The 21,847-nt window shown below is 42.1% G+C and overlaps 5 protein-coding genes across 8 annotated transcripts; 2 read left to right on the top strand and 3 right to left on the bottom strand.

The window, feature by feature from the left end:
• Positions 1 to 342: 342 nt before the first annotated feature.
• On the bottom strand, positions 343 to 1,789 carry LOC121183690 (protein phosphatase 1 regulatory subunit 3E). Its single transcript, XM_041040868.1, has one exon. It carries the CDS (start codon positions 1,787 to 1,789, stop codon positions 866 to 868), a length of 924 nt encoding a protein of 307 aa, XP_040896802.1. The 3' UTR covers positions 343 to 865.
• Positions 1,790 to 2,072: 283 nt separating this feature from the next.
• On the top strand, positions 2,073 to 5,971 carry si:ch73-103b9.2 (uncharacterized protein LOC100150067 homolog). The gene is made up of 3 exons (XM_041040856.1): positions 2,073 to 2,647; positions 2,790 to 3,011; positions 3,402 to 5,971. Exons 2-3 carry the CDS (start codon positions 2,823 to 2,825, stop codon positions 4,278 to 4,280), a joined length of 1,068 nt encoding a protein of 355 aa, XP_040896790.1. The 5' UTR covers positions 2,073 to 2,647; positions 2,790 to 2,822; the 3' UTR covers positions 4,281 to 5,971.
• A 116-nt stretch (positions 5,972 to 6,087) lies between these two features.
• Positions 6,088 to 13,931, bottom strand: atmin (ATM interactor). The gene is made up of 4 exons (XM_041031957.1): positions 13,437 to 13,931; positions 10,816 to 10,941; positions 10,269 to 10,468; positions 6,088 to 10,139 (listed from the first exon to the last, which is right to left on the bottom strand). The coding sequence occupies exons 1-4, from the start codon at positions 13,719 to 13,721 to the stop codon at positions 8,354 to 8,356; spliced, it is 2,397 nt and encodes a 798-aa protein (XP_040887891.1). The 5' UTR covers positions 13,722 to 13,931; the 3' UTR covers positions 6,088 to 8,353.
• Positions 13,932 to 14,285: 354 nt separating this feature from the next.
• On the bottom strand, positions 14,286 to 18,899 carry cenpn (centromere protein N). 2 transcript variants are annotated; one of them, XM_041033743.1, is made up of 10 exons: positions 18,624 to 18,899; positions 18,419 to 18,464; positions 18,254 to 18,313; positions 17,703 to 17,776; positions 17,405 to 17,578; positions 17,197 to 17,298; positions 15,959 to 16,013; positions 15,674 to 15,783; positions 15,364 to 15,487; positions 14,286 to 14,701 (listed from the first exon to the last, which is right to left on the bottom strand). In XM_041033743.1, exons 1-10 carry the CDS (start codon positions 18,792 to 18,794, stop codon positions 14,580 to 14,582), a joined length of 1,038 nt encoding a protein of 345 aa, XP_040889677.1. In that variant the 5' UTR covers positions 18,795 to 18,899; the 3' UTR covers positions 14,286 to 14,579. The 2 variants fall into 2 exon arrangements, 1 of the variants encoding a protein (XP_040889677.1); XR_005893849.1 differs by having other exon boundaries at positions 14,571 to 14,701; positions 15,664 to 15,783.
• Positions 18,900 to 19,006: 107 nt separating this feature from the next.
• Positions 19,007 to 21,805, top strand: cmc2 (C-x(9)-C motif containing 2). Of its 3 annotated transcripts, none has more exons than XM_041033770.1 (5): positions 19,007 to 19,106; positions 20,090 to 20,163; positions 20,555 to 20,625; positions 20,715 to 20,786; positions 20,918 to 21,805. In XM_041033770.1, the coding sequence occupies exons 2-5, from the start codon at positions 20,127 to 20,129 to the stop codon at positions 20,999 to 21,001; spliced, it is 264 nt and encodes an 87-aa protein (XP_040889704.1). In that variant the 5' UTR covers positions 19,007 to 19,106; positions 20,090 to 20,126; the 3' UTR covers positions 21,002 to 21,805. The 3 variants fall into 3 exon arrangements, with proteins under 3 accessions (XP_040889704.1, XP_040889695.1, XP_040889712.1); XM_041033761.1 differs by lacking the exon at positions 19,007 to 19,106 and adding an exon at positions 19,512 to 19,786; XM_041033778.1 differs by lacking the exons at positions 19,007 to 19,106; positions 20,090 to 20,163 and adding an exon at positions 19,512 to 19,786 and having other exon boundaries at positions 20,509 to 20,625.
• Positions 21,806 to 21,847: the final 42 nt, after the last annotated feature.

Here is a 21,847-nt window from a genome sequence, read left to right as displayed (position 1 = left end):
CCTGGATTGAAAGCCAACAAGTATATGGACGCTAACTATTTCCCAGTGCCTATAGGCCTCATTTTAAAATGGAACTTTAATGACAAGAACTATCTAATGCATTTTAGTCTATTCAAGCTCAATGAAGAAATTACTGCACAACATTCAATGCACAACTTCCCACATCGTGGCTTAAAATAAGGCATTTTTTTCAATGGGATGACAGTGGGAAATTATACATTAAATTTGTTTAAATAAAATAATATATTTCGTATCTTTCTTTCTGTCTGTCAACTCTCAGTAAAACACTGTGTATGTGTTTCCCCCAGCCTGCAGGAGACCACCAGAGGAGTATGCTACTGGGTACGCTTGGCACCAAGATGTGATGCTCTCTGCTTCCCATTAAGTCAATTTTTTTTTTTTTTTGCAGGCATGCAAAACATTAATGATAATTTTAATAACCCTTTGCCATCAAATAAATGTTTAGCATCTCCTGACATAAACAGTGATGCCTGAAGTCGGCATTGCCCGGCACGTTTTCCGTGGCACGTGTTCCTACGTTACATAACGTGAACATGCCCTCCCAAAGGGCACCAAGCTGTACAGAGCCCTGACATCAAGGCAAATTATCTCACAGCATCCCACACCGGGCGCCTACCAAAGGCTTACACAGTAGTCCTTAACACTGAGTCTGTCACCACAGCAGGGGAAAATACTTTTTGAAATATAGTGGGGAATTATTTTCTCTGTCACATAACGCACGTGTCTGACAGTGGCAGAAAAAAAAAATATATCTTTTTTTAACAGGCTACTGTCATAATTAAGGTATCCGGGAATCAATTACGCGCAAATTAGGCACGCAGTGTGCCACTGCAGAGGACTAAGCTCAGATAAAGTGAATCCATCCGTTCTCCCATTCCCGCGGTGGAGACATCTTGAACCGGTGACGCCGCACTTTGTAGTTGTTCCCGTTGTTATTGTCCCAGAACTCTTCGCCGCCCACACAGTATTTAATTGCGAACTGCAATGTACCTCCGTTGTCTAAGTAAGTAGGCATGACGATCTTGAAACAGAACTTGTCGGTGACGCCGTCGCTTGAGTCGGGGACATAGGATGCTAAACTGTCCATGAACGTTATCCAGTTGTTTAGAGAATAACGCAAAGACACGCTCTTTTCAAAGGCCAGATTCAACACGCGCACAAACCCGGAGAGGCTGAATTCGTCTGCCTCCACGCTCTCCAGCATCACTTTCACCTCCCTCACTTTCTGCTCAAAACCGGGTAGTGTGCCCGGGTTGGTGAACTGCAACTCCATGAACACAGACTGGGCAGGAGCCCGGGGGAATTTTGTGTCCAAGTGATTAAGGTGGAGTGGTCCTTTGGGCAGTTTTGCCAATATGCGCTCCGGCACCTCTGGCACATCTGTATCATCAAAATGCTTCACTGATGTGAGCTCTAAGCCCAGGGAGTCGGCGAACCGGACTTTCTTTTGACTGGTTGGACTTCTGCTGCGGGAGATCTCTAACTTTGCTCTCTCTGTGGGTGTGGGCAGCGACTTGCACCTCCGACGCAGGTTTGGACTCTGTTGAGGCTTCAGGAAGATCTCCCTGCCCCGCGGTCTCTCGTCCACCACGGGGCTCTCGATGGGCTCACAAGTACCGTTCATCATGTCAAAATCTTCCCCATCTTCAAGCCGCGGGTTTGCTGCCGCCAGGCTTCCGAACAGTCCAGCAATGCAGCTGTAGTTCCTCGGCAGGCAGTTCTTCGGGGGCAGCATGACCACGACAGGTTGCACAGGCTCCGCTTCCATAAAACGCAGCAGTCCCTGCACTGCAGAACCGAAGTGGTCGTGATGAAAAAGACCGGCGAGTCAAGGGATGGAGCCGTCCGGTGTCAGTGTCCCCCTCGCAGATAGGTGCGCAGGCTGCGTCAGATACTGACACTCTGCAGCTCTGGACCAATAAACCGAGCTGTTGCTGCGCGCCAGCACAAGTGAGAGTTTGGTCCTGGTGATCACTCACTTTAAAATCCGGCGTCTGGGAGGAATATATCTCACTGTCTACTCACTGCGAAAAAAAAGAGAAAGAGAACACCTCTCTCGCCATCGCTAGACTCCATTTTTTTTCATGTGGTGAACATGTATAGTCCTCTCACAGCTGACTTCAACCTGTATGGGGCGGAGTTTGACGTCAGCTGGTGCTCTACGTGCAGAGCTGAAAGTTGCAACTAACCAAAATGGTTTCCTCATCCACGGTTAACTTCCTCTTTTTAAGACAGTGGCATCATATTCAGCTCGAGTGTCCACAGAAAAGAACGAAAGAGATTTTTCAACGAATTTAACCTTAATTCGGGGCATTTTCTCTGATGTAGTAAGACTTATTGCATAACAAAGATGCAATAACTCATCTGGAGAAGTCCGGGCTGCAGCAGCAGCAGCAGCGCATTGGACACGCCCCCTTTTCCCACGTCACACCCTCCCCGGTGCTGCCCCTACGGGTTGTCATGACAACGGCGTAGCGGCTGGTATCTAAAGGCATTCACGGCCCCTGTCTACACTTCTGTCGGCCAGGAAGAGAACTAACACGACGGTGGTGAATTTCTGTCCGATATGGGAATAGTGATACAAAGCCATTCAAAACTCAACAGGGATTCAGCCGGCCTCGTTTTGGTGAGCGGAGTCTGGGTTGGACAAACTGCTATAACGTTTATTTTTAAGGTTTCTAGCGCGTCTTTGTAACTTGGCTTAACGTTAAGTCTCAATTTTACAAGTTATTTTTGGTATATTCTTTTTTTTAAATGTCTTTTTCTAGATCTCACCATGAAGTATATAAGCTAACTAAATAATGGCGACCTCAAAAGCAGAGGATCACACAGCTGCGGGTGGATCAGACAAGGAGCTTCCTGCACAGGAGGAGAAGGACAAGAGTTCAGAAAGGAGACTTGTTGATGTCCTTCTAGATATTAGTGAGGAGGACTTCTTGAAAGAACTGGAGCCATATGAGTATCACTGTTACTCTGGTTTGGAAGAAGCTGTAAGTGAATGAGTATATTCTTACTGCAGAAATTTTTACTGCCTGCCTTTATCTGCTTTTGTTAATGCCATGTTTAAATACTAATTTCACAGATTGATTTTATATAATCTAGACTTTCAAATGAGAGGAACAAATATATGACATATGTAATGCTAATTTCTTTAACTGAAGTTAGTTAACACCTGTTGATATAATTGTTATCTATAAAGGTTTTTTTTTTTTTTCTCTGATATTGCTATCAAATTTATACAATCTCACATTAGCATCATTTCAACTACCTCACTTTTAATTTTAACTTGGTACAATAAGTATTTCCTCTGTTGTGTTTTGAGTTTAAACATATCAGAACTGTTGCTCTCATATTTACCAAGATATTTAATCTTAAAACAGGTCCGGGGTTGGGCCAGAGTAGCTCCACTGAGCTGCATACTTGTGACTCAGAAGAGATACAAGAAACCAAAGCATAAGGAGGCTGACAACCTGGCCCCCTTGTCTGTTGACCCTACAGTCCCTAATGCAGACAGCTCTGCCAGCATTGCAGAGCATCGCTGCGAGTCGCATACAGGCCCTAATTACAACCTTAAGAAATCCATGCCATTAAAGCAGCAGGTGGGATCTTGGAGTAACCCTGCTGTGGCAGCTCTGCAGCCAGACGCCTCAGAATGGCCTGTCCTCAACGCCATGCAGAAAACCATGTCACACCTCTTCCTCGAAGAAAAGATAGAGGAGGGAGGGACGCCCAGAGAGACTCCTTTGCAATGTCACCATCTGTCATCAAAATACTCTGCATCAGAGAACAGGCCCGCTAAGCCTCAGAAACACAGCCACAGGCCCAATAATACAGTGGTTCCCATTAAAAACTTCACATTTTTACCACCAATCAAGTCACCGCGTCTGAATCCTAAGGTCAGTGGCCAGCTGTGCAGTGGCAAGAGGGCATCAGAGGGAGAAACCTTAGAGGAAAACTGTTTCATGTTTGATAAGAAGAGTGAAACTAAAGGAACAAGAGTGGACCCTGTTGGTAACACAGAGCTTCCCAATTACTCTGCAGCCCTGACCTCCAAGTACCAGGCGTGTCAGCATAACCCCCACTTGTTTTCTGCTGTAAGTGTTTCTATCCCCAAGAGGTATCAGGTACCTGTGTCTTCCAAACCTGTCACATTGCACCACAGGAGCTACTCAGAGGGCAAGAGCCTCACACAGGCGCTCCACGCCAGCACTGCAGCAGGTGCACAGGCCCATATGCAGCCCAGCTGCCTGTTCTCTTAAGGAACAAGACTGTGCATGCTGTCACGCTGTCTGAGGCCTGTGAAATAAAACTTTGAAATGTCTGATGATGATATTCAAGTACACATCAACTTTAAACTCTTAGGTTAAACCTGTTTTATCATATGCTTTTGCCTCACTGCATCCTACAATGTTTCCGTCACAATAGTCAGTTGGAAGAATAAATTCAGTGTATGAGATATGTTGATAAAAGTGACTCACTGCAGAGGTGAAGATTTAGTTTTAGTATTCAGTTAGTTTAGCATAGCATCTCAGATCATACTCATTATAACAATGACAGTCAAGTGAAGAGAACATTGAACTGTTAAGCTTTCTGTTTCATTTGGGCCTTTATTTTGTTCTGAGTGCTTCCCACGAGTGCTTTTTCAGCTTTTCTAGTTACCTAGCAACGGTGAAACTACCTCATAAGCCTGGCCTCGTCTCTGCCTCGCATGTTCTGCTTTTTAAACTAACAAACTACACTAAAGCTTCTGTCAGAGCTTTTGTATCATAGTGTAGTTTCTATCTGTATGTGATATAAACTGTGGCCAAACTACTGCACGTGCTCACTACACTGTCAGTTTTACATCAGTCAGTAAGTGATTCCTGGTGGTTGTGCATAGGACCTGGGTTACGCAGTGTACAAGGGTTATCAGAGTAGTATTATGCTGGGATTCCTAAGTATACTGTGTCATGTTGGTCTCCAAAGACCAGCCAATTACTTTGTCACTTTGCTTTCTTATAATACCTCTTTGGTGTAAAATAATAAAAAAAAAAATAATGTAGTGGGGCTGTTCTATAATCAAAAGAGCTGCAGCGTTAACCTAATTGAACCAAACTTTTGTCTTAGCTGAATGTGCATGTAAAATAAAATGGTTACTTAGAACTGATTTGTAAAAAGCTGCTATATCTGGCACAAGCCAGGACTCAGTGTGTCTATGTTCAGTAGGATGTAAATGCATCAAAGTGAAAAGATGAAATATACAACTTTATAAAGTTTTATATTGTTCTGTAATTAACAAGTGTGAAAGAGGGTTCACACGCCCACATCTATCAGGATTCTTCTTTAAACTCTCAGTAACAATGGTTTCGCACTGGAGAACAAGGAATCACCAAGACCTGTTCATTTTATTCCCCTCTGCTGAAACTTGAAACTCTGAGCTGAATAAAGTAGCAACCCGATTGATTATTTCACCCTGCCCCACCCTTCACCTCCTCCTACTGTTGCACCAAAGTATTGTTCAGTCAATCCTTCTGTTCTGGCTCCTCCTGTTGATTCAACATGCTCTCTGTCACAGACCAGGCCAAATTCACATTCGCATAACCAATGCTGCTGCCAAGATAATACATCTCCCCACACCCAACCTCTAAGAGCTCAATCCTAAGGCCATCACACACATTTCAAATACAAGGGCACAGGACATCACACACCCACTCAACTGCCACTTCACTGTACTGCCCTCTAGGTGCAGGTACAGGTCCCTGAGGTGCAGAAAGGTAAACGCCTGGCACCCTTTGCAACAGTGGCCCTAAACAAGGTGACTCGCTGAGGGAACTATGCATCTTGTTATCATGTTGTTTTGCCTGTCGCTGTTGTGATGTATTAAACATATTTCTGCCTGTCATTGTGTGTGATGATGTGTGTAAAGTGTAATGCTGATTTTCCCCTGTGATGAACAGTTCTGTGGAAGAGGGACAATAAAGTCTAACTAACCCTTTTTGCACTTTTTGGACACTGATTACAGCAACATGCATCCCAGTTTTCCTTCTTCTACCTTTGTTCTGTATCAACTGACAAGGAACACAATAATTACTTTCCAGCAGTTTATTAAGAACATCTGTAGTGTAGCTTCAACAAGTAATCAAGGCAACCATTAACTCTAAACATACAGGCAAGAGAACTGAAATTCTGTTAAAACAAATTTTTTGTGCTGGGAAAATATCAGCATGCAGTCCCTACAGAGAGAAAATAAAGCACTGTGACTGACACTTGAGACTGACAAGGCTTCTACACAAAGTTCTGTTTTAAGCAAGGCATTTTCCCCAGACCATTAAACCAGCAGGGAGCAGCTATGCTGTATTTGTATTCAAGAACCACAAACTAGAAGTACTAATCTCAAAACAAGAAATGTTCAAATTTCACGTGTGTCAAAATCCTTTTTAACTCTGGGAAATTACCCTTAAACTAATTGGATATGGTGCAAAAAAGAGATTTTTTTTTATACTTGGGCACAGTGACATGTTCTGTACATTCAGCAGTTTTAACAAACATCTATAAACCGTAACAGCCATTAATCACCCGTCCATAAAAACAGTGAGTTGGCGCAAAAACAAATTCTCCTCAATAAAATGCTGCATAGCATTATTTTCACGTGAAAGAACAAAAATCTTTTCATAGAAACTACGGAGGACAATGAGGGACATTCCGATATTTCATGCAACCACGATGAAAATACCAATACAGAATGTATTACACATGCAAATCAAAGAAAGGAAGGATTCAGACCATTTTTCAGTCATTTTTCCAAAACATAATCTCGCATAATTCTGATAAATATTTCACCTCAAAGCAGCAAATTCAACTGTCTGTAACAGAACTGAAGTTAATACTTGGGTTAAGGCACCAACGTAACAAAACGAACAAATAAACAAGGCCTTACAGCTCTATGTTCCCTAGTAGAACAAAGTCTGTATGTGGTGCCTGCACATAATGAGGTAACTTAGTGCAACAGTATAATTAAAAATGCAATCAAAGCATTAAGTTTAGTTGTTTGGATTAAAAAAAAATAATAAAATAAAATAAATTAAAACACCGTGTCCAAATTGTTGGAAAGGTGGAAACTCTTATGATTTTCATAGAAGTTATTCTATGAAAATCAGGACTCCTTCAGTCAAAATAAGGTGGTGAATACATGAAAGAACTCTGTGCTAATCCTAGCCCTAATCCACAATATGTGTTTTGTACAGCTAACATTACTGGAGCACTTCAGCACAGAGCACTGCTACTGTATACACTTACACCCAGCTAATGAATAAGTCAAAGACGATGACAGCCTATTTTGCTTAATGACTTAAACTGACTGCTCAGCTATAGAGACCCAGGCGCATTAAAAAAAAAAATAAAAAAAAAAAAAAGTATTTTCGAAACATCATACTTCACAATCACATTTCAATGAAAGGTGTGCAACAACTGACAAGACATAAACATCTCACTTATACTTGTGCCACATCTGTATGAGTAACGGTATATTTCAAAGATGCATCTTAACAGCTTTGATCCGTGCCTTGCTCATAGTTGAAGAAGGCTTTATGGGGTTGCTTTCTGTTGAGCGCAAAGGTGATAGGTTTATCACTGGTCAAGTTTTCCACTGGCTGCGAAGCTTGCAGGATGTAATTCAGGAGTTTACAGTCTTGCTGCCGCTGACAAGGCAACATCAAAGAGGCATCCATCAGATACGCAAGCTGAGAATTGATATTTCATGTTTGTGCTGCTGACCAAGAGAAGGCTTCATGCGCATGTTGAATATACGCAAACTAAATGTTACAATATTGTATACCGGACAGCGGAGATGAAATTGTGTTCATGCAGCATATGCGTATCTGAAAAGCTGTCGTAAAGGGTTACAGTTTTATAGGCCTATTCTTGACAGCCACGCACGGCAAAAGATGCCATCCCTTTTAAGTGCAGATCTGACAACGATGAAATGTTAGGTCATTTTTAAATTGCAAGTAAGATCAAACAGTGAAAACCAGTCACAGTGGTTATACACTGAAATACAGAAGTAAACTGGAATTTAAGACAAGACACGTATAACATGTTACTTTATGTGCAAATAAATATGTAAACTGTCAGAGGAGCTGATAAACCATGCCCACTGAGCTAATAAAGTGCAGCGGAGCAGTCAGGATATATACCCGGAAAAGCCCTGGACATGATGCCCTCAGTGGAATGTTCAAAGACTGGCCGCTGAGACTATGGTCCGCCAGAGGACAGCATAGACTGACTCCTCTTAAAGGAAGAAGCAGGTATTGGAAACTTGTACTGCAAAAGCTTAGGCAGCTTCACTAAGAGCGCTTCAGCTGTTGGGTTTCTCGGGGTGCTGAAAGAGAGCACAAAGCTCCTCACACGTTTGTGTTTCCACAGAGCTGAAATGGGAATCCATATTCCACGCAAGGTCTGCTGACAAGAAGTCATCCATGACAGTCTGTGTTTCGTTGCTGGTCAGGAAGAGGTGTCCCAGGCCTTCTGCCTGGCTGGTCACAGTCTGCGTTTCTGTGCTGTTCAGCAGCCTTGCATGCTCACCCTGACTGACAGGCGTCTGAGCAGAGAGGCCGGTGGCAAATGAAGGGAGATCTGTCTGTGTTTCTGTGTCTGAGGACTCGGTGCTCATAGAAAAGCTTGAATGTCGCAGGATGCTGCTCAGGGGCATGTGGCTTCCGGCATTAAGCAGGAAATTGAGGTCAGTCTGAGTTTGTGTATCAAATAGCTCCAGGTCGCTGGCCTGGGTTCGACTTGGTCCCTCGCTTTGGTCCAATTCATCCATCAAGAGGAAGTCTGTCTGGGTCTGGATGTCCAGAGACTCCAGAGGCGTGTCGCTACCCAGCCCTCCCAGCTCACTCTCCTCTGTCTGTGTCTGGATATGCACAGCATTGAGGAACTCTTCAAAGTCAAAGTCTATGCCACTGTGTTGCTCCTGAACCGAGCCCAGGCCTGTACCACAGCCTGCAGAGGCCTCAGTGAGCACCTGGTGTCCTGACATGCTGTCAGACAGAATGTTCTCTAGGTCATTTAACAAGGTCATTGTTTGGGTCTGGTTGTCTGCCATGTTGTTTGAATTGAGCTCATCTGTCTGCACCCCAAAACACATACCGCCTGCTGACTTTGAGTCCTCATATATACTGTTATCTGCAGCAGTGAGGGTGTCGTCTATGTCCAGAGCTGTCTGGGTGGAGACACTCAGAGAGTCATTGCCAAATAGGTCGGTGCACATGATAGTCTGGTCCTGAGCCTTCTCCTCTGACTGCGGCACCGCAAAGTGCGTCTGGGTCTGCCTGGTTTTGTACGGGGGTACAGATGTGGAGGAGCAAGCAATTTGGCTGAGGCACTGGCCGTCCGTCTGAGCTCCAATAGAGGATGTGGCTTTTGCTCGGGAAGAGAATGTCTGGGTTTCAACACTGACCGGGAGGAGGACTTGGGCACTCACACTGATGTCTGTTTGAGAGCAAGACGACACTGAGGACTCACCCACAGTACACAAGTCTATTCCTTCCCCTACACCAACCCCTGTGGGCATTTTTGATAAGTATGATTTGTCTGTTTGAATGTTGGTGGAGGTGCTTCTGCCCCGTTGTCCTGTCAGGCTGCCGGGTGAGTCCTCTGCGCCCGCAGGGTCCAGACTGACCTGGACCCCTATGCTAATGGGCCCCAGGCTAGAGCGGGAAGAAGGCATGCTATCCTTGAAACCCAAACTCTTAGCATCAAGCTGGGGTACCACTGCCCCTGTGGCTTGTGGCAGGAGATGAAGGGTGCTGACGGAGCCTTGGCTGTCTACTGCCAACACTACAGACCTCAGAGCCCCACTTTCTGTGGATGGAAGGAGGACAGGCAGGTGGGCTAGCTGCATCACAGGAACACTGACCAATGCCATGTTGGGCTTTGGTAGAAGCAACTTCTGGAGGCTCTTACGGGGACTGGAGTTCTGACTCACTGAGTCTGGGATGTGAACAGTCGTATGAGAAGGGAGAGCACTATCTGTCAGCTCTTTAGCAGTGGGCATGATCTGGCAGGTTGACTCACTGGTCTTAACCTTTTCAGAATCACTTAACAGTTTCTCCATCTTCCGCTTTTTTACTGGAGGAATCCTGTAAAGAAACAAAACAGATACAGAAAAAGCCTGTTAAAATTAATGTTTTGCCAAACCTAAAACAAAGTTTCAGTTTAAAAAAAAAAAAAAAAAAAAAAAAAACAGTCTGGGCTCTGCATGTACACACCTGTGTTCTGTAGGGATCTCATGTCCTGTCCTGTAGATATGTGAGAGGAGAGCAGCCCTGCTGGCGTACGGGCAGCCACATGTACAGTGGTAGGTCTTCCCACAGTCCTCTATGTGCCTCTTTAGATCCCACTCTGTGCTGTAGCCATTATTGCACTTGGAGCACTTGTGTTTCTTCTCAGCATGCATCTTCATAAAGTGCTACAATGAAACAAATCAAAGAGAAAAGAATATATTGAATATGGAAACTTTAAACATTTGTTGTTGTTTTTTTAAACATATGCCATTACTAACTTAAAGAATGCAAAGCTTTTAAATAATAATGCCAAAAAAAAAACATGGGATATAAACATCTTAAAGCATAGTAAAGTGATAGAATTTAATTTGTCTATTGATCCAAACACAATAATTGTATCATTTAGACACAATTGGGAAATAAGGGCAGAATTGCCCAGTGTTTTGCTGCACTTGATGTAATGACTAGTACAAAAGCAGCTGATTCACAGAACTGAGATCATATCATTTTATTCCACTGAGGAAAGGCTTACTTGTTTAACCAGGGAGAATTGGGAGAACGGTCTATTAGGCCCCCTGGGACAGCCCTCAATGGGACAACAGTAAAGCTTCTGAGAGCCCTTCATGTCCTTTCTGACCGTGGGATTGACAATCCCATCCTGAGGATGACAAAGACAGCGAAAGACAAGAGAGAGGACAAATAAGAGCGCTATTTCCATTTCAGAATGCATAGAGTAGTTCAGCACAGTTTATAGTAAGTGTTAAAAAATACTGTAAATTCTGTTATCACCACAAATACATGAAAAAATATCATCTGTGCTGTACATCAAATATACCCAATATTGTCTTTTTATACTATTGTTTTCATTCATATTTCAAGGTATCGTTAAAACCACAAACATAAAAATTATGGTTGTACATTGCCTTGCTTTCTGTAGGTAAATATGCATATCAACGATGTAACATTATGCAACAAACCACATTTCTGGATGTACAGTAGACTCTGCTTTACATAACTGAAAAAGAAATGACTGAGCTTGGCAGCACTTGGACAGTTTGCTGTACTACCCCTCCTCTCACTGTCCCAAGGTAGACTTGCTAAACCAGCTGTCAGCACATTGTATCACTAAAAATACATTTTCACTAATGAACAGTGTAATGCTTTTTGCAGAAAACGGCACCTACTCTAAATGTTGCATGGTGAAAATAGATGAAACCATCACACTCCATAACAGTCATTAATACTACAGCCCTCCAGTGGTCACAGTGGTCAAGGTCACCTCCATCTGCTGTAACACTGGAGGGGGCTGAACAGCTGAAGCTGACAAACGCTCTTCTGGTTCACCATAAGGAGGAGGCATATTCTGCAAACAATAAATGTTCTTGGGGTTTGCTACAGTAATATCACATGATCGTGGGCTGCATCCTGAGTCATGTCAAGACATTAGCTGTCATCAGTCAGCATTTGGCTGTGGCTCAAAAGACAGGGCAAGTCAAGATTGACTCTTTGTTCCACCAGGGTCAGTACACAGCCTTTTAAATAGCCATTGCTTTACAGTGATAAATCAGAGTAATAGTCACTAAGCTTTGTATTACCTTGCTGCTAAGGGAAGTGATATGGGTAGAAAGACAGCGAAAAGGCAAAACAGTCTGGGCTGAGTGCACAAGCTCAAATGAAATGCATCAGTATTCATGGGGGAAAAAACTGCCCCCTAAGAAACATGAACAGTCACCAATTAGCAAATACATTACTGCAATGCAATGATGCAGTGGAGCTACAGTGGTGTTAAAGTGGATGTGACATAAACAGATAGGGTGTTCCACATCATGCCTCATCCTTGCAGGCTGACTTCATGAATAATACACAGAAAGCAAACAGAAGAGTGAGCAATTCCAGCATTTAAGCACTTTGTCATCATGTCAGCCAGAATATCATTACCACCACAGACAGAACTTTAAAATAGCTGTGCATCAAAAACTAACATGCTCAGTCCGTGCCTTCTTTTGCTCTGAGGCCATTAATGAACCACTGCTGTTTGCTTCCTTTTCTCACTTTACACCCATGGTACAGTCGGTGATGAACGTGTGGCTGCACAATGAAAAATCAACACACAAGAAACTCAAAGTGACAGACATGTCTTTTAGTACAAAGGTTAACAATAAGCAAGGAATAAATCCTGGCTATCAGACATTTCCTGTAGCTTTTGACCAGTAATATTTAGACACCAGAATAAAACAAACCTGTATTTAATTTGTGATTGACTTGGTAACAGATCCAAACTTTCAAATATACCTGATAGTACCTGAAACAGTTTGGTGAAACCACTGATAGGGCCTTAAAACACTGTTCTAGCTGGGCTAAATGGACTACTTCTAAGAGCTCATTCAAATTCTCGCATTCACCTATTTTAAACAAAGAGCTTAGTCTACTGCAGGACAAAAGGCAGCCTTTCCCAGCAAAGAACTTCATTCATGGAGGGTAGACAGTGAACTACTGCCTCCCACGAAAGAGCCCAGTCCAGTGAGGGACATAAGAACCAGGGTCAGAGGCACACTTTGGTCCAAATGATTGGACTGCCTCCATTTTGCTGACTGCTTAGTATAGGGAGTAGACTGTGAATTAGACTCAGAAAATCAATAGTGCTCTTGTGGTAGTATTTGAAAGATTAAGAGACTCTTACCATACAACGATCAACAAATTCTTCCCTTCACACACTAACACAGCCAAATCAGATAGTCCCCAAATCCCTGCCCTCAACTGTTAGTCCGCTAGACAAAACCTCTATCAGTAAGGGAGTAGATCTGAATCGAAAATGCAGAAAGAATCGATCAGCACGTATGATCCAAATCAGTAACTGATAACACAAGTAGCTAGTTACAGTGCAGCTAGCTCGCTAGTGGTAAACTTAATTAAATGTTACGACGCTTCACCCACATAAAAATTAGCTAAATAAACTTTTACCAAACGTTAACTACAGCGTCGTGTTTGCTAAGCATCACTACTGTGTGCTAGCATACACGAAGTTGTAACGGATGACTTGCGTTTTCCAATTTTATGACAGTGTTTACTCGATAATGAGTTAGCCAAGTTAGCATTGCAGTTACGCACAACCCTAAAGCTTAAGAACACTAGCCAGGTAGTGTCAGCGTTTACCTTTATTCTGTGTGACTTCACAAGATGCATGTTCAGGGCAGGTGTGTTGGGGAGAATCTTGCCACATCCCTCCACGGTGCAGAGGATGTTCGTCCTCACTTCTTTGGTCAGCTCCTTGATGGTGGGTTTTATTATTTCCCGTGACTGCGACAGAGGCTCTTCAGGGCATTTCCGACTGTCCGTAGTAGCGTTATCTCTGTTACTCGTCTTGCCCGTTGCAGAGGCAGCCATGTTTCTGTGTTGACAGTCCATTCTGTGTTTGGCAGAGAGCCCCAGCAGCAGCATTGAATGAACAGGAGCATACCGTCCCTCAGTTTTGTCTGAAAGGCTGCTTCACAACATTCCACTCAAGAGGACGGACGAACGAGCGGATGGTACGTCACGTCCGGTACAAATACTATACTTCCGTTTTGCAAAATAAAAAGGTTTAAAGTTTATTGTCAGTTGTTTTCCAGCGTGGCTGATTTCAGAAGAAATACATATATGCCTGTGTGTGGAGTGATGCAATTTTTTTTAAAAGCATTGCTGTACCCTATACAGAGTCTGTGCCTCTTTTGTTCTTAGGATTTCACTTCTGGGTGTCATTGCAGGTCTACAGGATAATCTGTAAACAGAGATGGATCCGAAAGAAGGTCTTTTGGATTACACAGACTGTAATTTTGGAAGGCACCCACTTTCGTTGGCTAACTCAGACTTCTGAAGCCTCATATCAGTTTTGTCCTTTTCAAAGTATGTATGGGAATGAGAGTATTGTTTTAACATGGGCTCAAAAAAGCCAATCTTGAAACAATAGCTGACGAGAAGAGTGTGGGGCAAAATGACTTTAAGAGGACATAAGTTACAAACTTCAAGAATATTAAAAATCGAACTTTTATATTCAGTTTAGACATATATAATAATTTGATGGCAGTAACATTCTTCCACTTAAACAAAAACAAAAGATAATAAAATGACAATTATCCATTGCCAAATACTGGATATTTGCAACTGCAAGCACATAAAGACAGAGGAAAACATCATTACATTTGGAAATCCAGGGAGCCAACTCTTCAAGAGTTGTGTTAACAAGAAGATGAATGATAGGATAGTAAAAGTAAACCATGGGTGGACTGTATATAGGGTAAAGTAAGAGTCTGTCACTTATCAGTTTTGTGATGGGTGCATTTGTGAGGAGGGACCAGGGCCATTGTCTGTGATGACAAAATAATTCCTTCCTTTAAGAGGAATAGATGAGAGCAGAGGAGTGACGGGGGTGGAGGCAATTCCTGTAAAAACAAAGAAAAAAAAAATATTTGAAATACTTTAAATTAGTTGAACTGACTTTAAAAACTGCAATCGCAATTATTAATGACTATGATAGTATGATGGTTACTCATATCGATACAGGCATAAATCCATAGTAGAAAGGGCAGAGATTTCCAAAAACTCTTTCTTCCCCAAGATGCTTATTGCTGACAGAAGCAAAGCAAAACATCATGCACAAAATCTTTGTCTCTTGTATCTTTCTTGTATGGAAGGAACTACAACGTGAGAAAAAAAAAAAAGATGCCAATGAAGAACGTTTGGAGAAATTTATGGGAATTGGGATGAATGCACCCCTTGTCTTTGACAGCACTTTTCACACTCTACCTGTTGCTATTGGTTCCCAGCTCCACTGGTGAATATAGGGGTACAAAAACCCCACACATTACCAGAAAGCCATGCCTAGAATTCACTGATCATGACATATTCATAAGGAATAATGTAAGAACATTACAGTTTTGGTATTTCCTCTAGACTGTATGCGCCCTCTTGTGCTCAAATATGGAATTGCAAGTAGTATGAAACAAAATTGCTGGCTGTTTTACTGAGTTAAAATGTTAATATCATTCCCTCCCTAAGACACAAATGGTTTCTTTGATGGCTGTGACTAACAAATTCCTAGTACCTGAGGATGCACAGTGTCTGAGTGACTCCAGGAGGTTGGTGCTTGTGAATTTGACAACACATCTGAAAGGCTCCTCACGCTCTGTCATGATCTTGTTGGTGTGGTCTCTGAATTTCGTCTCCAGCTGAGGAAAGATAAACACAAAACATAATTCAGAAGATCACAGGGTGATGTTGAACTTTTGCACATTTGCATTCGTACTGTAAGACAGTGAGTTGTGACCTCTGTGTCTTTGATTCTGATATTTAACTGCTATTCTACATGTACTCAACACATTCAGTATTTTCAACACAAGCATGCCTGAGGGTACCTTGTAAACTGCAGACTGTAGTTGAGGCAACATCCCATCACCAAAAGCCTCACAGGCCATCTGGCATCTGTTTGCTGCAAGCCCAGCTTGTTCTCTTTCTATGCGTGGATCTATAAATACAAATAAAGCTGAATAAATGACAATAAATACAATGGCAATGCAGAATTTTAACAGAATTACAAGTTAAGGCCAAATACATTAAGCCAAACAAACAATATATGCATGGCATCACACAAAAAAATATTAAAGTAACTCTGGCCACATTGAATGATTTAAAAAACATACTTGAGACAGTTTGATTCTCTTCTGCAAGAGGGCTGGGATACCTAGTTGGAAACACCTATAAACAAACAAGAAAAAAAAATCAGAATCCACTCAAAAAACAAAATTTGCAACATACATCAGCTCAGTCTTCTAAATATAAACAACTGGCTTCCACAGGCAGGTGTTTCATTAAAAAAAACTTCATGAAGGGTTATAAATAATTAACACCTAGCACTCATATCCAAACAATGGCACAACTAGCAAGGTTACAGCAAACCTCCACTTAAGCCGTACGACTAGAACTGCTCATTTGAAAGTGTAAACACTGCATAGACTCACAAAAAAGTGTCTTAGTGTAAAGGTCAAACTTGAACCAGGATATAGTTCTCCGCCGTAATTGGCATTTACAATAGATACACTGTAATACGTTTGACAGAATTTCCCCTTATTAACAAATACCTAAATAGAGATGACAACAATTTGTGATAATCCACTGTTAGTATTGTAAAAGCTTAGTGTTATCAATGCTAAATATATGGATAAATCACGCTCCCACTCCTCTCCAAAAATCTAACATTGTAAGTGATGAACAGTTTATATTTTTCTTCAACATGCAATCATCAAGGTCAATACTGTGATACAGCATAGCTTTACTTAAATCAGAAACTCTCCAGTATATGATGAAGGAGCTCAGTGTTCAAACCCAGTTTTTATAGATGGGTGCTGAATCCTCAAAGCCAAAAATCAATAATCAGAAGTAGGACAGCAGCCCACTTCAATTGTTTATTCATGCATTGCACAGATTTCAGCTGCCCTTGCTCAGCATGGAAACTAGCAACAGAGTTACAACCAAGCACAGGTGAGGGTTCATATCCCAAATAACACTCATAACAAGGAGGAGCTTGCAAGAAAAAACAGACCTCACTAAACACAAATCACATTACATAAAGGAACAGGGGAACGGCACAGCTGCTTACCCTGGGTCTCACCTGCTCTCTGATCTGTTTTTACTTTTGTGGGTGAGACCAGTGACAATCCTCCTGCCTCAGACAATAAAATGTGTTCTAAATCTTATTACAAAGAGCAGGACAATGTGAAGTCTTCATTCAAGCAAGACAACATTAAAGTCTGGCTGTCTTTGTAGTAAATGATTTTCTCATACAGGCACAGAGTTTTGCATGGTGTGTGCATTGAGGGATTAAGGTAATTTGGAAATGTGAGGATACTGTCTCTTTCTGTTGTAATATCAACACACTTACCTGTTGATATTGCCTCATCAGCAGGTCCCTGATAGCAGTGAGTTTTCGTCCACTGAGGTTAGCATCCTTAATAGCGTGATATCTGGTGGACAGAACCAAGGCCTGCAAAGTACATCACTCTCTTAGAGGGGAATCGAAAGACAGAAAAAAAACTACCTTGGCAACTATACCAGCCATGTCAAGATTAAATATAAAATGCGTTCCCCACCTGGGATAAAAGGGGCTTTTGCTTTGAAGTCAGGCTGGTCACAAAGACAAAAGGGGTTTGAAGATGGTGAACAACATATGTTGGTTTCAGGTGGTTGGGCCGAGTGAAGCTGTCGCCCCATGCAATCCGAATCCATACAGCTTCATCTGTGTGCTTCTTAATCTTGACAGACACCTTGAAAGCAATGTTAAAATAAAGCTTTTAATGTAGGATGTTAAACACAGAGAAGCCCGTTAATGATGCAAATGTATAAATAGTAGGATTTTGTATCTTAAAAGAGGAAGACTATCTGGCTTACATGTCTTACAAGCTCACCGAGGTGAGATTTAAATTGCTCCTTGAACTGCATCAGCTCTACAGAGTGAGCATCATCTGGAAAGCAGAGAAAATGTTAAAAGGGACACAAGTTAAATCTATTCCATCCAAATTCTGCAGAAATAGGGATGTATGTGTTAGTCACTACTTCCATTAACCAACAATGTGTGAATATCTTTATCTAACCTGCTAAACCCCACCTGCTCCACATGCCAAGCACTGTTCAGACCTTCACACTGTATAGTATAATTTAGGTCAGACTAATCCAAGTTCAGATCAGAACTTGGTGCAATTCTGCAGCCATAAAAATGGCAATACTACCAATAATGTACAAAAAATATTTCCCTTGCTACATAACTGTAAAACACACGAGGACGCAGACTTCAACAGATTATTTGACTGATTAAAATGAGCAAACTCTCAACCAGAAAGAAAAATCTGATCCACTAGCAGCTTCAAATTCAGATTACAATAAAAAAGCTGCAGACTCTCAGCCCTCCATTGTACAAGATGCATGTTCTTGTTTTAACATACCTTCAGGGTCCATGAGCTGAAAGGCATACCACATCCCCTGGTTTGGATTTTCAGTGACATCTGAGAGACAACGAAAGCAAAGCGGCACATAAAACATTACTAGGTTAATGGCAAGGCATGATAGTTACTCAAGCCCAAAGGACCAAATGATTTCACTTGACTCACATGTCATCTCGAGTTCTGCGATGTGTTTAGCTGTCCATTCATTTTCCTGTGAAGACAACGACAAAAGAAGAGAAGTCAGATGAACGGAAATCTACACAACAGCTAGTTAAATCCAACGACCCACTTTAGCAAGCATTTTGATAAAGAACATGCCTTTAGCTAACTTTTTTACAAACGTGCATATGTTGCAAACAGCGCCACATACCTCGCAGATGGCGAGCAGTTTCTCCGTTAACGCCCATTTTGCCTGAGTAAAATCAATGGATTGCTGCTGCGCCGCCGTCAATCGGCCCCACTTTTCCAGCGTCGTTTTTAACATCTGAGTCGGTATCCGTCTCATAAGTCGCTGCAGTAAGCGTTTAGTAGAGTCATCCATTCTTCCTCAGACGGTAGCTGAAATCTAGCTGTTGCAGTGGATGATAGTTTTTGAGTTTAGTTTAACTTTTGGCTTTGGCCAACACGTACTGCACAATGGAGAAAATCCAAACAAACCGCCGACAACAGAGCACACGAATGGACCAATCAGATACCGCCAGAAAATCTTCTCTTTCTCCCTCCAGCGCCCCCTGTTGAGTTGGAGTGGTAGTGCTCTAGTAGTGGTTGGTCAATGGAGGACCAACCACTACGACAGATGTCCACTGGCGCCCCTGAGGGGACAGATCTTTCCACTCGCCACGAAACCCATTAGGTAAGCTGGGGACACACTGGATACTTTGTCCACTAGACTGGAGCAGTGAAGCAGCAGGGCAATCATCTCGGAAATGCTTTTGAAAATGTCCGTCAGTGATATCAACCGTTTAAAATAACACAGGATGCACACTGTACTCAGTTGTCATATTTATTTATTTGTTATTTTTATTATTATTATTATTTAAGAAAGGCACCTGTGGCCAAACGTTAGATGCATCCGCAGGCAAAAACGGATGTGCGTTAACGGGAAACATCTTGTATCACCTGTCAAGATCCGCCAACAAAAGTCCCGCCTTTTGTAAAAGCGACACACACCATTGGTGGATTGAGGCAAAAAGGCGGACGCCGATTCGTCGTTGAATGTTGTCACTCAACTCGCTGTTAAAACGTTACGAAAGTTTGAGTGCCGTAACAGGCAGCATGTCCTACCAGGTCCTTGTTGTTGTTTGTAGGTGATATTGCTGTTAGAACGAGTACGACAGATTTAGACTGAACTGTAGAGGCATTACAGTAACCCGCGTCGTTATTCAACTGGGAAAAAAGACGACGCCCTTCGTAGCCCCTCTGTGGTCGCATGGATTTCTACTTTTAACGTTAGCTGAGGCCTAGCCGTTAGCTAACGTGACATTTCACCGAGGTGTGCTGGGAAACTTCTCAGGTGACACAGCCTTTCTACTGGTAAGAGTACCACAGTGTTATCAAATAATTTAAAATAAACCACTAGACGTACAGTATGCATACATGTAGCCTTTCTGTTACAATGCTATGCAAAAAGTCAGCTGTGTGCCAAATGTCAAAACACCTTCTAACCTATTGAAGCGACCATGTACCCTCATCTAGGCTCTTTCAGACAATGCTGCATTGTTATCATGAATCTAGATGATTCAGTGTGGATACAGGTCGTTTACAAGCCATGGTATTACGTTTGTACCAGTGTTGTACACTCCCCCCACCCCCCTCTCTACCTCTCTGTGTCTGCAGGTAAGTGTCCACTGGAAGAATAAGCTCCACCATCACAATGACAGCTCAGGAAGGAGAGGGATGGGGAGGCACTAGTATCCTTTAGGAGACATGTCCCTGGCATAGGTCTAACAATGCTGAGTTGACATAATGTGTTTTAAAGTAGAAGTGAAACAATTGTGTGGTTTTTATTGAGCATTCATCAACAACAGTTTTGTTAAAATCTATGAATTGTTTAAGCTTTTTATCAAGAAAAAAATGATATCAGATTCAGATTCTCAGATGTGATGTGCAACAGGAAGCAAAACTGTGTTAAACTCAGCTGCATTTGGTGCAGTTCAAGATGTACTGTCACCAAAGCTCATCTATTATAATATTGTTTTCATAATTGTGAACTCAGCACTCCTCAATCAGTGCTCCTCTTGTTTGTGGCTTTTCAGTACCCCTGCAGTGGTTCAGTAAACCCTTAACTCAGAATGCACCCTGATCTGTCGCCTCACCTGCACACGGATGAGTGCAATGAACTAATAACTCAACTAAGGCAGTGCCACAAAGAGGTACGTCATTCTTTAAATTCTTGCACTGCCTTGTGCTTCACGTACACTGAAAACAAAACAATGTAAATCTTCTTTCATGTTACCCTCAGCACAATGTCCTGAAGTTCTTTGGCACGTGTAATGATGTGGACCGTGCTATGCGTCAGTGCCTGAAGAAAGAGGTCTGTCTGTATTTATTTTTATTTTTTTTATATTTAATGAATGAGACAAGCTCTCTGATGACTGACCTTCAGTATATGCTGCATATAGATTTTTAAATATACTTTTTCTTTGTTTCCTTACCATTCAACAGAGGCTGGAAAAGCGGGAGCGGAGCAAGCAGCATGCACAAGAGATGAAGAAGAGGCTGAAAGAAAGGCCCAAGGAGCATGTCTGAAGGACATTTTACTTCAACTTTACCACTGGCACTGGAAGTATTCAGATATTGGGACATTGGATAAAGCATGACACTGAGTAACATGCCTCTCCTGCTGTTTTTGTGTAAGGACAGAGGAAGGGTTCTAACTCTGTCTCATTGTAAATTCAGAGGAGTGTGGGTTATATCTGCAATGATAGGTCCAAGTATAATTCAGTAATATACATCCGCTGGGTTAAAAAGTTATTACTGGATATTATTGCTATTATTATTTTGATATGCGTTGGGAGAAACACGAGTAAGAAGAAAGCTTATTTAAATGTTGCATGAGAGAGCCTACACCAGCAATGATAAACCTGGTTAAGATGTACAGCTTAGTTTTATCTTTACTATGTAATGAACCCTCCTAACTAAAACTTTCTGTGTTATCAGATCATTATGGGTCAACACTAAAACAACAACAACATCTAGTACTCTGGATTAAAACTTGCTGTCAGGGATCCTCATTTATTTCCCCAGTATTAGCAGTACTCTACCACTCCATCAGAGAGATTAGTGCAGCCAGTGGCAGAATGATGTCATCCAACCATTATTTTAGTTAGTAGGACATCTCAGGAATATTCTGGTACATGAAAACAGGGAGAGTCCATTTCAGGGTATAAAAGATGCATGTACACATTTGAACCAGTGGCAGGGGCACTCTCAATGCCATTACATATACATACTGACCATATTCATTGCTGTTTGAAAGGTTACTTGAAAGGGGAATCATACTGATTCATGAGAAGTTTAATTCCTTTCAAATAAAGTTAAATGATCAGTTCAGAACCCATTTTTTGCTTTGATGTGGTGTGTGATTGTAAAACA

The sequence above is a fragment of the Toxotes jaculatrix genome, chromosome 1, assembly GCF_017976425.1.
Source record: "Toxotes jaculatrix isolate fToxJac2 chromosome 1, fToxJac2.pri, whole genome shotgun sequence".
NCBI lineage: Eukaryota > Metazoa > Chordata > Actinopteri > Toxotidae > Toxotes > Toxotes jaculatrix.
The sequence above is the reverse complement of the archived record's forward strand: the minus strand, read 5'-3'. Positions and strand labels throughout refer to the sequence as shown.